The sequence below is a fragment of the Ochotona curzoniae genome, unplaced genomic scaffold (assembly GCF_017591425.1).
Source record: "Ochotona curzoniae isolate NIBS_2020 unplaced genomic scaffold, NIBS_Ocur_1.0 scaffold_4701, whole genome shotgun sequence".
Lineage (NCBI taxonomy): Eukaryota > Metazoa > Chordata > Mammalia > Lagomorpha > Ochotonidae > Ochotona > Ochotona curzoniae.
In genome coordinates, this window is record NW_024467122.1 from 49339168 (window position 1) to 49355960 (window position 16793).

At 53.8% G+C, this 16793-nt stretch overlaps 1 protein-coding gene across 1 annotated transcript; it reads left to right on the forward strand.

Annotated features, from left to right (window-relative positions):
- Positions 1-8773: 8773 nt before the first annotated feature.
- Positions 8774-16365, forward strand: VPS18 (VPS18 core subunit of CORVET and HOPS complexes). Its single transcript, XM_040969417.1, has 5 exons — positions 8774-9125; positions 10256-10397; positions 12165-12256; positions 12372-14242; positions 15234-16365. The coding sequence occupies exons 1-5, from the start codon at positions 9035-9037 to the stop codon at positions 15957-15959; spliced, it is 2922 nt and encodes a 973-aa protein (XP_040825351.1). The 5' UTR covers positions 8774-9034; the 3' UTR covers positions 15960-16365.
- The last annotated feature ends 428 nt before the right edge of the window (positions 16366-16793 follow it).

Consider the following 16793-nt stretch of genomic DNA (forward strand, 5'->3'; position numbering starts at 1 on the left):
CTTGTGGCCTTTGTTTCAACTGCTTGTCTCTTCCTCCCCATACCTTCTACCACAAAATAACCATCTTTTTGCCCTCCTTTTGTTCAGTTCTCCTACACCCTGGCTTCTAGAAGAAAGCAACTGACTGTCACTCCTACACTCTAGGAAAACTATAGGGAATCCCTGTGGGGCCCCAGGAGGGAGTGGGCTAGCCTTCACTTGACACCCATACGCTCTGGCACTAGCTCTAGTACAGGATGATAAGCAGCCACTGAAACTCGTCCTAAAAGAGCTTTGAATTGCACTGGAAAAATTGTGCAAGGGCTGGGGCACAGCAGGTGAGCTGTGCTTGGGGCTCCTGCATTCCATATCAGCGTCCTGACTTACTCTGCTTTTGATACAGCTTCCTGCTAATGTATCAAATCAGGCTTGAATTTCTGCTGCCCAACCTAGACAAAAACTGAAAGAAATGTGGAGACTTTTGCTCAACAGTGTGGGTGGCAGGGCGAGGGGAGATTGCTCTGCCCGACATGCACATATATATAACAAGCACAAAACATGGGCTGATTATTAACATTATGTTGCTTATCAGCATTTGCTCCTTTTGCGATAAGGTACACATTTGTTTTGTAAAGACAAAAGTGTCTGAGGTGTAAGAAAGCATTGTGCATCTAGGGAAAAGGAAGAACAGCAGCTGTGTGTCACGGGTGACTCCCTGTGAGGGGAAGGATTCTGGAAGTCCATTCTCCTTTCTTCACTGAGGGTTAAGGGTCTTTGCAAGCCCACCTGGCCCAGGCACTGACTGCAAGTGCTGGGTGAGCAGTAGAGAACAAACAGGGCTCTCTGCTTCCCCACACTGCTCTACTTCCATCAGCCCCTTTCTCTGAGCTCATTGCCTGCCTCCCGTGTTTTCTGTGTGCATATCATGCTTGAACTGGACTATGAGCAACTAGCAGACAGGAAAGTATTAACACAGCTTCGAGCTCAGACTCCCCAGCCCAGTTGCACCCCGTGTAGTAGGTGTGTATTAACTATTGGTGAGATGTGTGAATGAATGGCGAGGTGTGGTTTGTCAAATGATCAAAGGATTGGTGGGCAGCCCCACCTTTCCTGATGCCACAGGCACGTGTCCAAAAATGCTTTCCCTGGGACCAGCCAAATCCTAACTCCTCCCCAAAGACTGACTGGCTCACCTGGCCCAAACCTCCCCTTGAGCCAAAGCTTAGGCCTGCTCCTGCTGAGGCAAATCCACATTTTGGGGTTAACCCTGGAACACAGGTTCCCATCAATGATACCATTGGGACCATAAAAGGAACTTCACAAAGGGAGGCCCACCAAGGAAACATTCAGGGCACCATGTCACTCCAAATTCTCATGGCATTATTTTATGTAGTCACAATCAGAGGTACAGTATAAATTATTTTTAAAATCAGAAAAGAGGGCCTACCGTGGTAATTAGTGGCTAAAGTCCTTGCCTTGCATCTGCTGGGATCCCATACAGATGCTAGTTCTAATCCCAATTGCTTTACTTCCCATCCAGCTCTCTACTAGTGGCCTGGGAAAGCAGTTGAGAATAGCCCAAAGCCCTGAGACTCTGCACCTGTGTGGGGGACCTGGAAGAAGCTCCTGGCTCTTGGTTTTGGATCAGCTCAGCTCCAGCCAATGCAGCCACATGGGGAGTGAACCAGAGGATGGAAGATCTTTCTTCTCTGTCTCTCCTTCTCCCTCTAAATCTAGCAGGCAGCTAGATTTCCAATTAAAAAAAAAAAATCAGAAAAGATGCTGGAACAGCTTTCTAGGAGACTCTAGTTAAAGCTGCTATGAACCCTTTAGTGGCTGAACCCCAGGAAGGAGTTGGGGGGTGGAGTGGACATACAAAGAAGCATGGAGATAGGTCACTACTTCAACAACTGGTGTGGCCACACCTGCCAAGCCTTGTGTCCCTCCTGGGAACCTGAACTTGGTTAGTCTGCTTGGATTTGAAAGGATGTGAACCAAGCAAGGAGGATGTGGAAGCAGCCTGAAGAACAGCAGGAATCACACCTAAGGGAAAAGTGGAACCTGGTCCATTTCAGAACTACAATTGTTCCCACATGGCCGAAGAAAAACGGGGTGAAGAGCTGAGGAGAGAATCCAAAGATAGTCTTGATTTGGTGCAGGAATATTATAAATGCACATTTAGTGTATTTATCATATACATTTTCCAAAACCAAAAAATCAGCTTCTTCTTCTTCTCTCTCTCTCTTTCTTTTTTAACCTAAAATGTTCATGGGAGAAGTCTGCATTGAATTTCTAGCTCTGGACTTCGGCCTGGTCCAGCCCCGGGATACTGTAGTTATATGAGCACTGAATCAGCAGATGGAAGATCTCTCTTTTTGTCTCTTTATCTCTGTAACTCCAACTTTCAAACAATTTAGGGCCCGGCGGCATGGGCTAAGGTCCTTGCCTTGAATGCACCGGGATCCCATATGGGCACCGGTTCTAATCCCGGCAGCCCCACTTCCCATCCAGCTCCCTGCTTGTGGCCTGGGAAAGTAGTTGAGGACGGCCCAAAGCTTTGGGACCCTGCACGATGTTGCCAGCCGCATCTGCATGTACTGGCTACATGCCGTACCCAAAATGGCGCCGGCCGGAAAAGCCACACCTTGGTTCCTGGTGACGTAGCTTTCGTGGTACTGCGCAGGCGCCTAGCACATGCCCAGTGAGCTGAGGCGTGGCCGGCGCATGAACACTGGGACTGACGAATCCAGTCGCCCAGGACCCTGCGTAATCATGACGCCGACCTATCATCGGCGGAGGCGGGGCCAGTCAGCACATAAGAGCAGACAGCCTGCCGGGATCTGGGCCTCTTTCCGCTTCATGTTGGTGTGCACAATAAATTTTACCGCAGGAGGCTTCACTCGCGTCTGCGTCTTATTGCTGGGCGGTAAGACACGTGGGCGCGACAGCACCTGTGTGGGATACCTGGAAGAGGTTCCTGGATCCTGGCTTTGGATCAGCATAGCATCAGTCGTTGTGCTCACTTAGGGAGTGAGTCATCGGATGGAAGATCTTCCTCTCTGTCTCTCCTCCTCTCTGTATATTTGACTTTCCAATAAAATAAATAAATCTTTAAAAAATAAATAAATAAACATCATGGTAAAGAAAGATTCTGGAGCAAAACAAAAGCGAAGGCCAGAGGCTGAACCCAGGACCTGACCCGATGGTAGGGCTGCCCTGCAGGCTCGCCGAGGAGGCCCAACCTTGGCTACACCTGGCATGAGAGCAGAAACCTGGGACAGCAGTGCTGACGAAGTGTTCACATGGTTCTTGCTGGCCCTGGGATTCTCCCTTTGAGGGAGGGGCTTTTCAACTTGCCATCTGGAAAATGAACCAGCAGACGGGCGGTCCCTTGCTCTGCAATGCTGGCTTTCAAGGCGTATTAGAGCACCTGAGTGTGTAGATACCAGCTCCCTGACAGCGCACACCCTGCGAGACAGCAGATGAGGCCGACCACCTGAGTCCTTGCTGCCGCAGGAGAGACCCGGATTAGATGCTGGGTCCCCAGTTTCAGTCTGGGTACTGTCGGGATCTGGGGGTATGAGCCAGCACAAGAAGGACGTCTCCTCCTCTGCCATTAACATAAAATACATAAATACTTAAAAATAAACCAGCATCTCTAATAATAGTGTGACCGTCAAGTATAAATTCCTTCTTTCATAAGCATATTGTGACCTTTTTGCATGGCTTTTTGGAAAACTTCTATAAATTTTATGTTTTAATAAAATATAGTTATCCTAAAAATTATAAACAAAAGTGAATACATATAATATGCTGGTTAAAATTAAACTCCAAAGCAGATCCTTTAAACTTGCATGCAGAATTTGAAAAGACTTACATAGACACTTTACCCTCAAGGATGCAAAATATGCAATTCCTGAAATCCAGTTATAGTAGCTTCCTTCCAAAGACAATATAATGGAGAAGAGCAGGCGGACTGACTTCAGTGGAAGACCAGCTAAACCCCGCTCAGTCAGGTGACCAAAAGCAACGTCCACAGTGACAGTCACACTCATAATATCTACTCTCAATATGATGGATGATCATGGCATCTTACCTCCCCCACACCCATAAATAGCCTGAGTCTAAACACAAAAAGAGAGAGAAAGAGAATCAAACTTTGATGTAAAGCATCCTGCAAAATCTCTCCAGTACTCAAGCTTGTCAAAACCAAGGAAAAGCCACAGCCCTTGGGAGAGTAAGGAGATACAACCACAACAACAAAATGTAAGGGGCAGCCTGGGCTGAATCCTGAGCCAGGAAAAAGACATTAGGCAAAAACTAAGGCAACCTGGGCCCAGCACGGAGCCTGATGGCTAAATCCTCGCCTTGCATGTGTTGAAATCCCATATGGGCACCTGTTTGTGTCCTAGCTGCTCCACTTCCCATCCAACTCCCTGCTTGTGGCCTGGAAAAGCAGAATAGGATGGCCCAAAGCCTTGGGAGCCTGCACTCACATGGGTAAAAATAAATATAATCTGAAAAAAAAAAAAAAACTAGGCAATCTGAATAAAGCATGGACTTTAATAATGTATTGATTTTGATGCATTAATTCGAATAAGATCCCATATTAATGTAAGGTGTCCATAACAAAGCACAGTATCTGAATTATATGCAGACTCATTGCTGTCTACTCAATGTTTCTATAAATCTACACTTGTTTAAAAATACCTATTTTTAAAAATAATAAAAATTAAAATAATACCTATTTTTAAAGATTTATTTCTTTACATGAAAGGCAGAGTGTCAGAAAGAGGAGAAACTCAGAGAGAGAGATCTCCCATCAGCTGATTTACTCTCCAAACAGCTACAACAGCCATGATTAGGCCAGACCAAAGCCAGAAGCCAGAAACTCCATCCTGGTGTCCCACCTGGGTGGCAGGGTCCCAAGCACTTGGGCCATCTTCTGGGACCATCCCAGGTGTCTAAGCTGGAATTATATGGGAAGCAGAATAGGTGGGGTTAAGGGCATTTTGACATGGGATGTCCATGCTGTAGGGGCAGATATCAGTCCATTGTTCGAGAGTGCCAGTCCTAAGAATTACTTAAAAAAAAAAAAAAGATGGATGTGTTTTTATTGGAAAGGCAGATTAACAGAGAGGAGAGAAAGAAATAACCCCCATCTACTGATACACTCCCCAAATGGCTGCAATGGCCAGAACTGAACTGTTTTGAATCCAGAAGTCAGGAGCCTCTTACAGATCTCCCACATGGGTGCAGGGTCCCAAGGCATTAGGCCAGCCTCTGCTGCCTTCCCAGGCCACCAGCAGGGAGCTGAATAGAAAGTGGAACAGCCTGGACATGAACTGGCACTTGCAGGTCAATTGAGGCATTCCACCTGCGCATTGCCATACACTTATTAGTGGGCTAGTAATGGCCTGGAGGTTTACCCATGGTGCTGGGGCCTCCCTGGTTAAGTGTCCTGTAAGTGTCTCAGGAGTAGCTGTTCAGGCCATGAATAGTCACATGACCTGTCTTGCCCCCCAACTCCACCCAGCTTCTTCTCCTGCCAGGCAATGCGGTCATTGCTGTCACCTGTCACTTGTTCCTGGCAGTTCCCAGGCATTCTGCTTTTGTTTGCCCATCCCCACCCCAGACTTTAAGCTCAGGGACCCTGTACACAGAATTGGCTCCCTGGTCCGCCCTCCTTCCCCTGGGCCAGCTCTCTGCTGCCTGGCTCCTCCTGGCTTTGTCCCCACCTCTGCCTCAGGTGTCATCCTCTCCCAGAGAGGTAGACTCCACCCAAGCCACCGCCCGTCTTTCTAGAACCTACATCAGATGATCTCATCCCCAACCAAAACCTTCCCAGGGCCTATTCAACAGCTTTCGCAATGGACTACAGTCTGTCCCACTTCCCTGGTCCTCTGGTCTCCAGCACCCGGCTTTTCCTGGGGACTACCTACCACCTTGCCTTTGTAGCTCTTTGGGGATCACACATACGCTTCAGACCCCCTGTTTTAATATGTGAACCACTCAGCATCCTGGCCCAGCAACATTGTGACATCCATCTCACTGGCTCTTTGGTCCTGGCTGGTGGATGAGCATCTGCAGCCGGGAGGTTCTGGAGGTGCTGAAGGCACCCCTGAATCCCACGCTCAGGAAGGTCTGGGTTACTCCCTACCATCAGCCTCTGTGATAACAAAACAGTGTGACACAATGTAACCAATCACCCCAAAGTAACCAGGGTAAGGGAAGACATAGCAGAAACTGTCACACTATAGCCAAGGACATACACTGCGGCACAGTGGGTTAAGCGTCTGTCCAGAACATCTACATCCTATGTCTCAGTGGAAGTTTGAGTCCTGTCTACTCTGTTTCCCACCCAGCTTCTTTCTAATGCCTCCTTGGAGGCAGCAGATGGTGCCTCAGATTCTTGGGTCATTGCCACCCACATGGGAGATGCAGATGGAGTTCCTGACACCTGGCTTCACTGGGAGACAGGGACAATGTCTCTCTCTCAACCTTACTAAAGAGGCTCAAATCCATGTTTAGGGTTTCTGGAGCTCAGGCTCCTTGTTGCATGTTAAATGATAGCAATGAGTTTTCATGTGGATCTGCTCAGGGACTCCTGGCAAAGTCCTATTAGTTAAGTGTTATAGTAACACTCTGCAGAGACCAACAGCTGCCAAGGGTGGGTCACAGTGAGTAGCTGGGCAGGGAGCAGGAGGCCAGCCTTTGGCTCCTCCTTCAAAGTCCAGGCTAAGGACTGAAGAATGCATGTGTGCAGGTTGACTGTGGTCTCTAACTCATCAGGGAGATAGGACCAAGTTTGTAGTGGCACCTGCACCTCAGCCCACACAGCCACAGGAGGAGGGTCATGGAGGAGAGGGAGCAGGCACTGGGAGTATCCTGTGACCTGAGAATCCTTTGCAGCTGCAAGCAGGCTCCATGCATTAGGGTCACCCTCTCCTGCACAGCCTAGACCCGAGGGCAAATGGTTGATGGCAGGTACTTGGAGGGTGGAGGGGAAGGTGCTGATGTCCACAGCCAAAATCTCACCAACCAGTCCCAGGACTGCCCTCTTCAGGTGACAAAACAGTACTAAGGCTGCAAGCCTGGGCAGGAAAGGTAGAGCCCAGAGAAGCACAGCAGAGTGACTTGGGACAGCAGCACCCATCACCGCCATGGGGGCAGGGTGGGGCCCTTGGAAGCCCAGAGGCCTGGGTGGGAGCGGAGGAGGTTCACGGTTCTCTGTGCCTGGCAGGGACGGTGAGCAAGAGCAGCATGACTACATAAAGTACAGAGTGCTTCTAGGTACTGCTGGGAGCGCCGGGGCACTCCTAGGAGCCAGACAGTGACCTTATCCAAGGGGAGTGGTCAGGCCCTGTTCCGGCCAGCAGGGCCGGTAGCATGGACACGGTGAGGGTCAGGGAATCAGACACCGACAGGAGACCAGTAGTGGTGGAAGACATCTCTCTCTGCCTCCCTTTATTCAGCCATATATACCTTTCCCCCAAGCCTCTAGCAGAACAATAGGATGCTAATGAGTCTGACAGACAAGGTGCCACTAGCCTCCAAGACCATTTCCTGCAGGAGCCAAGCTTAACAAATGCTAATCAACTCCTCAGCCCACAACAAGGCCCCAGTAGGTAAGAGACACCATCGGGGTGGAAGAGGCCAAGGCTGCCGCAGTAGCTGCTAAGTCGCAACAGTCCCGTGGTTCAGGAACCCCTCAATGCTTTAGTTGGGGATGCCCCCCCACCACCACCACTTGTGGCCTCCTTGGCCCTGGCACCTGCTACCGTTAAATATCTCATCCTCCAGGTTCCCACAGCGCCATTGCTGTATTGCCAAGCATGTCCCCCACAAAGCCAAAGGCCCCTCTCCATTTTGTTACATGTCATGTTCCCACAGCCTGCACGGTGGATGCCAGGCACCGGGTGAACATCCGTTTGTGGACCAGAGATCTTATGAAGAAGCCCATCAATTAGTGATGTATTTACTTGAGGCATCCTCCGCCACCCTCATCCCCATGCTGTCTTATGACCTTCTCCAGGGCGACGCTTGCACACCTGTGAGCCTAGCACCCTGCGCAGAGCCAGTGCCTAACTCCTCTTTGGCTAGCAAGTGTGTAATCGACACGGTCTCACACACACACACACACACACACACACACTTCGGGACTGTTTCATCTTCCCTGGCTTTGTGCTGTGTCTCCCCTACGTCAAGGCACCACCGTGGGGGCAGGACATGGCTTCTCGCTGGCCAGGCCACCAGTCCTGCCACCTGTTGGAAGGCTGAGGGAATGGAGTGTGGGAGGAGGGAGAGGCCAGGACTATCCGCCCCCGTCGGGGAAGGTGGACCCGGACAGCGACTGCAACAGGAGGGACAGAGGGCAGGAGCTGGTCAGCGAGGCCAAGTTGATCACCTGAGAAGCGCGGCCAGGGCCTGAGAGCTGAAGTTCCCCTCGCGGGCGGCGACCCCACAGCGCGGGGCAGGTCTCCGAGAAGGCCTGGACTGCCTCCTGGTGTCCAAGCCTGGGACTGCAGCGGGGCATGGCGGCGCCGGCCAGGCCGGGCCACCCCCGGTTCCACTCCCGAGCGGAGGCGTCCAGGGCTCGGCCCCGGGCTGGACCCACTGCCTCGCTCCGGCTGCCTACCCCTGGCCGGGAGGGGGGTTCCTGGCCCCGGCAGCCCGGGCCGCCCGGTCCCGAAAGGCAGACCCCGCGACGACCTGCGCGCGCAGACCTCGGGGGACTCTGAGAATCCGGAAGTGACGTTATAGGCGCGCGTCGGGAGTCAGCTGAGCTGTCGCGGCTCGGTGGACCGGAGCGTGTGATCCTTTAGGGACTGCGAGTCGGGTGCAAACCCTCTTCAGCTTCAAGGGAGAGAGCGTCCCACCCGATCTTCTCGCCCTAGAGGCGAGAGAGAGAGAGGAGAGAGATCTTCAGGATTTAAAGGCAGGAGGCGGCGCCAGGTTCCCAGGATCTGTCACAAGTTGGGGAGCCCCTGCCTTCCATCGGGGCGACGGGGATCCCAGTGGGGTGCCCGGGCTAAAAGCCCAGCGGCCGGGCACCATGGCGTCCATCCTGGATGAGTACGAGGATTCATTGTCCCGCTCTGCCGCCTTGCAGCCCGGCTGCCCCACCGTGGGCATCCCCCACTCGGGTAAGGAAGCCGAGGCCAGGGAGGGCGGGCTGCAAAAGCTCAGTATCGTTTTCCGGGGTGTGCATGCTGCGCTTGTCCTCCTGTTGGCTGTCCAGGCCCCCTGAGTCTCCCTGTGGTGGTGGCAGGACTAAGTTTGAGAAGTAGCTGCGGTAACCACGCTGTGGGCCTTTCCGCTAGAGTCCTGTGAAGAGGGAAGTGGGACTGAGAGGAGGAAGGCCCTGCCGAGGAGGCCGCTGCCTGGAGACGTCTCATTCTGTGCATTTCTCATGTGGCCTCTCCCTGCAGGTGGGAGGGAGAGAATGAAGGTCAAGAAGCTGCTAAAAGGGAGACTGTTGGGAAGGGATGGTCCTGGGGGGTGGGATGGGAGGATTGTATCGCAGAAGAGGGTCTTGGCGAGAACCAGGTGCTGCCTGCAGCCTGAGGGGAATTCTATAGAGGGTAGTGGGTCAGCAGAGCACTGGGGTCTCTGGAGGCAGGAGAGCCTGCAGCCCTGGGTTGTTAGTGCTTCTGCTTGGAATGCTTCCCCAAGGTTTCCCTCTGAAAGCTGTGGACTTGCAGGGAGGGGTCCTGCTTTAGCTGAGTTGAGATGGCTTGTGCCAAAGCTCACTAAAGGGAGCGCCCAAGCCACTCTACCCCAGGAACAGGTGCAGCATGCTGCAACAACATCTCAAGGGGTCCAAGAGTCAGCCTCTCCCACGCTGTATGAAGTTTGGGGAAAAGCCAAGCATTTGTCTCAAAGTCCCCTGGAGATGCCTGAATCCCACACACCAGTGCCGAACTCGGGCCCTGACCTCTTGGTTTCTTGCTATTGCACACCATGTGTCAAGTACTTGGGTCCCTGCCACCCATGGGGAAGACCTGGCTGGTGTTCCGGGCTGCTGGCTTGTGCCTGGTCCGGCCCTAGCCATTGTGGTCATTTAGCGAGTGAATCAGCCAAGGAAATAATTCTCTCTCCATATGTCTGCGTTTTAAATAAAATGAAAATAAATAAATAGGAGCACTGTTTAGTATCCGTCTTTTTGACGTCAGTGTTTTGGGGTCTTGATTTGCTTCTTGCCTCTCCTTGTGTTCAGCCCCCGCACTGCCCCAGGCTTGTTGGGAGCTGATCTCAGCTTCACCTTTCCCCACAGGGTACGTGACTGCGCAGCTGGAGAAAGAAGCACCCATCTTCACAAAGCAACGCATCGACTTCACACCTCCTGAGCGGATCACCAGCCTGGTGGTATCCTGCAACCAGCTGTGCATGAGCCTGGGCAAGGAGGCGCTGCGCCGGTGAGCAAGGGCCCAGAAGGGTTAGGCATCAGCAGTAGGCGGGTCACTTCCTGGAGCAGGCAAAGAGTCACATTTGGAATTGTCAGGCAGTGTCTCCTCCATCTCCATGAAGGACCAACATGGTAGCATAGTTAGGAATCAGGTAGTGAAGATCCCACTTGGGGTGTCAGCTACTCTGCTCCTGATCTAGGTTCCTACATACCCCAAGAAGGCAGCACAGGTTGGTTCGTGTATTTACATTCCAACCAGCTCCGTGGGTGTCCTGGCGGGGGCCTCAGGTATCCCAAGCTGTTACAGTCATTTGGGGAAGTGAACCATTGGAGGTACGGTCTCTCTCTGTCTCTCACTTTGTCTTTCTGTTTTCTAAGCAAAATTAAAATAAATTAATCATGGTTGCTTTTAAAACAAATAGACCTGGATTCACTTCCCAGTTGTGCTCCCCAGGTATGAACTCTGGAGACAGTCATCTGCTCTCTCTAGATGTGTCCCTTCGTCCAATAAAGGGTGTATCAGCTCTCAGAGTCCTGAAATAGAGCCACGATGTGTGGCAAAGATGTGAGCAAAATTGCTGGTCTCTTTGGAATATCCAGCTGTGATAAAGCAGAGGCAGGCCACTGTCTCATAAGCATGAATTCTAAGCCTAGGCACTGTGCTGCACCAGTAGCAGCTAGCACCAGTTTCCTGGCTGCTCCACTTCTGTTCCAGCTCCCTGCCAATGTGCCTGGGAGCATGGCATAAGATAGTCCACGTGCCTGGGCCCATGCTACCCTCGTGGGAGACCCAGATGGAGTTCCTGGCTCTGGCTGTGGCCTGACCCAGCCCTGGCTATTGTAGCCATATGAGAAAGAAACCAGTGGGTAGAAAGTCTCTCTCCCTTTCTCTCTTCTTCCTCTCCATTATTCTGCCTTTCAAATACATAAAAAAAAAAAAAATTGTTGGGCCTGGCGACGTGGCCTAGTGGCTAAGGTCCTCGCCTTGAATGCACTGGGATCCCATATGGTCACCAGTTCTAATCCCGGCAGCTCCACTTCTTCTGTATCTCTCCTCCTCTGTATATCTGACTTTGTAATAAAAAAATCTTTTTAAAAAAATTGTCAAAAAAGAGCAATGAAAATATTGAAAGAATACTTAATACATTTCTGTGGTCCCAGGCTAAAGAGAGACTTTGTTACTCAGAATCCAGAAGCTACAGGGTACCCCAACACACCGGGTTCCCGCTTATTCCCAGAGTCCCAACACCAGGAAGCAGGTGTGCATGTAACCCCTGGGGATACACCACATCCGAGCCATACCCCTTTCAAGGCACACAGGAGTGTCAGTTGCCACTGTTGTTGGGAAACCTAATCTGACAGCATTTATTGAAATTTAAAATATGTGTACCTGTGATGTGGCTACCTCAGTCTGGGAAATATAGCCATAGAAAAAAGGACCAGCTTGGGGGGGTGTGGGGCAGAGACCCAAAGATATTAATCGCAGCATTATTTATGATTGGAAGAACTGGACCTGAGTGGAATGCACATCAGTAGGATTATGGTAATGAAGTCGGGCATATGGCTATTTAGACGCCCACACCCCACAGTGGAGTGGTGCTCTGATACTCTGATACAGGATGCGGGTGTCCCAGGTGGGGCCTGAGCCATGACACCACCTGCCTGCCCTCGTGCTTGGAATCCCGAGTTGTGGCTGTGGGCTTCAGGGCAGGGAGGCAGTGACCCAGACGAGGATGGACCCTTCTCCAGGGTGACCTTTCCTCTTTCATCCTTGCAGCATTGACCTGAGCAAGCCTAATGAACTCAACCAAGTGGATCTGGGGCGCAAGGATGATGCCCAAGTTCACAAAATGTTCCTGGACCATACTGGTAGGTGACGGTGGGGTTAGAGAAGGGATCTGGGGTGGGGTGGGTGTGCGCCCAGGTTGCGGCTGAGGCTAGAAATGGCAGCATCAACCAGGGCACCCTGATTTCCTCTCTGCAGGCTCTCACCTGCTCATTGCATTGAGCAGCACAGAGGTCCTGTACTTGAACCGCAATGGACAGAAGGTACGGCCACTGGCGCGCTGGAAGGGGCAGCTAGTGGAGAGTGTGGGTTGGAACAAGGCCCTGGGCACTGAGAGCAGCACGGGTCCCATCCTGGTGGGCACTGCCCAGGGCCAGATCTTTGAAGCGGAACTCTCAGCCAGCGAGGGCGGACTCTTCGGCCCTGCTCCCGACCTCTACTTCCGTCCCCTATACGTGCTCAATGAAGAAGGGGGTCCAGCGCCTGTGTGCTCCCTTGAGGCTGAGCGGGGTCCTGATGGGCGCGGCTTCGTCATTGCCACCACTCGGCAACGCCTCTTCCAGTTCATTGGGCGAACAGCTGAGGGGGCCGAGGCCCAGGGCTTCTCGGGACTCTTTGCGGCCTATACTGACCACCCGCCCCCGTTCCGGGAGTTTCCCAGCAACCTGGGCTACAGTGAGTTGGCCTTCTATACCCCCAAGCTGCGCTCTGCTCCCCGGGCCTTCGCCTGGATGATGGGGGACGGTGTGCTGTATGGGGCGCTGGACTGTGGGCGGCCCGATTCCCTACTGAGCGAGGAGCGAGTCTGGGAGTACCCTGAGGGAGTCGGACCCGGTGCCAGCCCACCCCTCGCCATCGTGTTGACCCAGTTCCACTTCCTGCTGCTGCTGGCGGACCGTGTGGAGGCAGTATGCACGCTGACAGGACAGGTGGTGCTTCGGGACCACTTCCTGGAGAAGTTTGGGCCGCTGAAACACATGGTGAAGGACACATCCACGGGCCAGCTGTGGGCCTACACCGAGCGTGCCGTCTTCCGCTACCACGTGCAGCGGGAAGCCCGCGACGTGTGGCGCACCTACCTGGACATGAATCGCTTTGACCTGGCCAAGGAGTACTGCCGTGAGCGGCCCGACTGCCTGGACACCGTCCTGGCCCGCGAGGCCGACTTCTGCTTCCGCCAGCAGCGCTATCTGGAGAGCGCCCGCTGCTACGCGCTCACCCAGAGCTACTTTGAGGAGATCGCCCTCAAGTTTCTGGAGGCCCGGCAGGAGGAGGCGCTGGCCGAGTTCCTGCAGCGCAAGCTGGCCAGCTTGAAGCCGGCTGAGCGCACACAGGCTACACTACTGACCACATGGCTGACCGAGCTCTACCTGAGCCGGCTTGGGGCCCTGCAGGGCGACGCCGAGGCCCTGCCCCTCTACCGGGAGACCCGCGAGCGCTTCCGGGCCTTCCTCAGCAGCCCCCGCCACAAGGAGTGGCTATTTGCCAGCCGGGCATCCATCCACGAGCTACTGGCCAGCCATGGGGACACGGAGCATATGGTGTACTTTGCGGTGATCATGCAAGACTATGAGCGCGTGGTGGCCTACCACTGCCAGCATGAGGCCTACGAGGAGGCCCTGGCCGTGCTCGCCCGCCACCGGGACCCCCAGCTCTTCTATAAATTCTCACCCATACTCATCCGCCACATCCCCCGTCAGCTGGTGGATGCCTGGATTGAGATGGGTAGTCGCCTGGATGCCCGGCAGCTCATCCCTGCCTTGGTGAACTACAGCCAGGGTGGTGAGACCCAGCAGGTGAGCCAGGCCATCCGCTACATGGAATTCTGCGTGAATGTGCTTGGGGAGACCGAGCAGGCCATTCACAACTACCTGCTGTCACTGTATGCCCGTGGCCAGCCGGCCTCGCTGCTGGCCTACCTTGAGCAGGCTGGGAGCAGCCCTCACCGAGTGCACTACGACCTCAAGTATGCACTGCGTCTCTGTGCTGAGCATGGCCATCACCGCGCCTGCGTGCACGTCTACAAGGTCCTGGAGCTGTATGAGGAAGCCGTGGACCTGGCCCTACAGGTGAGCCCCCAGTCTGGACCCTAACCCAGAGAGGCAGGGAGAACAGCGGTGGTAGCAGCATCCCATGCTGGAGGCTTGCTGGTGCTGGGGCCCAAGGGTGCTTAGAAGCAGAGCTAAGATTCAACCCAGAAGCTGCCTCCCCGGGGCTGTGGACGTCCCCCGAGCAGTGCCTTCAGCCCTGCGCCACACTCCTGCCTGTCGTGAACTCTTGCATATGGCCTTAAGCAACCTGTTGATGTGAGACTGCTGCTTGCCGTGCTGGCATCCCATACTCAAGTGGCCTTTGGAGTCCCAGCTCCTCCTCCACTTCCCACACAGCTCTTTGTTCACGCTCCCCAGAGGGCAGCCAGGGGTGGCCCAGGAGCGTGAGTCTGCAAGTCACTTGGGAAACCCAGATGGGGTGTTTGGCTCCTGCCTTGGGCTTGGCCCAACCCCAGCTGTTGTAGCCATTTATGCAATAAACCAGCAGATGGAAGATTTGTTCTTACTCTCTCTCTCTCCCTCTCTTTCCTTTTCTTCTTCTCCTCCCAGGCTCCCCTCCTCTCCCTTCTTTTCTCTCCTTCCTTCCCCCCTTCACTGTTTTTTTTTTAAGATTTAAAAATTTTTATTGGAAAGACAAAGAGGAATACTCATCCTCTGGTTCACTCCCCAAGTGGCCGCAGTGGCCAGAGTTAAGTCAATCTGAAGTGAGGAGCCAGGAGCTTCTTCCAGGCCACAAGCAGGGAGCTGGATGGAAAGTGAAGCTGCTGGGACTCAGGGTGTCCATAATGAACGCTGGCATGGCAGATGGTGGTTTACCTGCTATTCCACAGTACCACCACCAAGTAATTTGTTTAAGTTTTAGTCTAACTAGAGTCCTGCTACCAGAGGAGGATCACATAGCTGTGACAGGTCCGTCACCAATACCGTAGGCTCCTCCCCCAGGTCTGCTGCCCTGCTTCTCCCTGGGCAGCTTTCTCCCTGTGTCCCTAACACCACGGTCTCTGCACAGGTGGACGTGGACCTGGCCAAGCAGTGCGCGGACTTGCCTGAGGATGATGAGGAGCTGCGCAAGAAGCTGTGGCTGAAGATTGCGCGGCATGTGGTGCAGGAGGAGGAGGACGTGCAGACTGCCATGGCCTGCCTGGCCAGCTGCCCCTTGCTCAAGATTGAGGACGTACTGCCCTTCTTCCCAGACTTCGTCACTATCGACCACTTCAAGGAGGCCATTTGCAGCTCGCTGAACGCCTACAACCACCACATCCAGGAGCTGCAGCGGGAGATGGAGGAGGCCACAGCCAGTGCCCAGCGCATCCGGCGCGACCTGCAGGAGCTGCGGGGCCGCTACGGCACTGTGGAGCCACAGGACAAGTGTGCCGCCTGCGACTTCCCCTTACTCAACCGCCCTTTCTATCTCTTCCTGTGTGGCCACATGTTCCATGCAGACTGCCTGCTGCAGGCCGTGCGGCCTGGCCTGCCCGCCTACAAGCAGGCCCGGCTGGAGGAGCTACAGCGAAAGCTGGGGGCCTCACTGCCCCCTGCCAAGGGCCCTACCCGGGCCAAGGAGGCCGAGGCAGGAGCTGCCGCCGTGGGGCCCAGCCGCGAGCAGCTCAAGGCTGACCTTGATGAGCTGGTGGCCGCTGAATGCGTGTACTGTGGGGAGCTGATGATCCGCTCCATCGACCGGCCCTTCATCGACCCGCAGCGGTATGAGGAAGAGCAGCTCAGCTGGCTCTAGGAGCCATTGCCCAAGGAGCGGGACAGGCAGGAGGGAGCCAAGACTTGAAAGGCCCCTTCCCCAGCTCTGTGCTCACGAGCCTGGGCTCTGCAGGTTGGGGCAGTGGACTTAAGCCTGGACACTGCCTCAGGTGAAGAAGGCAGATGTGTAACCTGGTCCCCACCCCTTGGTGTCTGACAGCCACGTGGCCTGTCTTTGCCTACCCACATCCCGCTTCCCATCCACAGTGCCCTCCTCCCTCCTTCAGCCCACGGCCTTGGCAGGAAACCCTCCCCTCCTGGTCCCGGAGGCGAGGGCAGCCACCTGGGGCCCAGAGGCCAGGCTCGTGTCCAGTCTGACCAGGGGAAGCACAGCAGAAGGTGGTAGCTAAGGGAATGACATTAAACTGTCTGCTCTCTGCTGGTGACTTTGTTTTGTTTTTGAATTTTTTAAAAATATTGTTTACATCATTGAAGGGATAGGCCACCCATGTGGGTCAAATATGGAGGAAGGTGGGTGGGACAGATGTTTTAGGTTTTTCCCCTGTGTCTGCAAGGAAGGAGGGGGAGGGAAACATGCCTTGCTGTGAAATCACATCAGTACCCAGGGATGAGGGACGGTGCTTTGATGACTCCTTAGAGACCCCGATGTGGGGAAGAGTGTTCTGAGGGTGTAACTTGTTGGTTTCACTGCTCCAGGGTTGAGAAAATTCTTCCCAAGATCTATTCATTGACAAAGGCCACCTTAGTGCATCCACAGACCTGGAAACATGCTGCAAAGCCTAGCCAGAATTGTCCAAGCTGCTCTGCTCTCCATCCTCTGATGAGGCAGTTGACGCTTCCTGCTGGCCTAGAT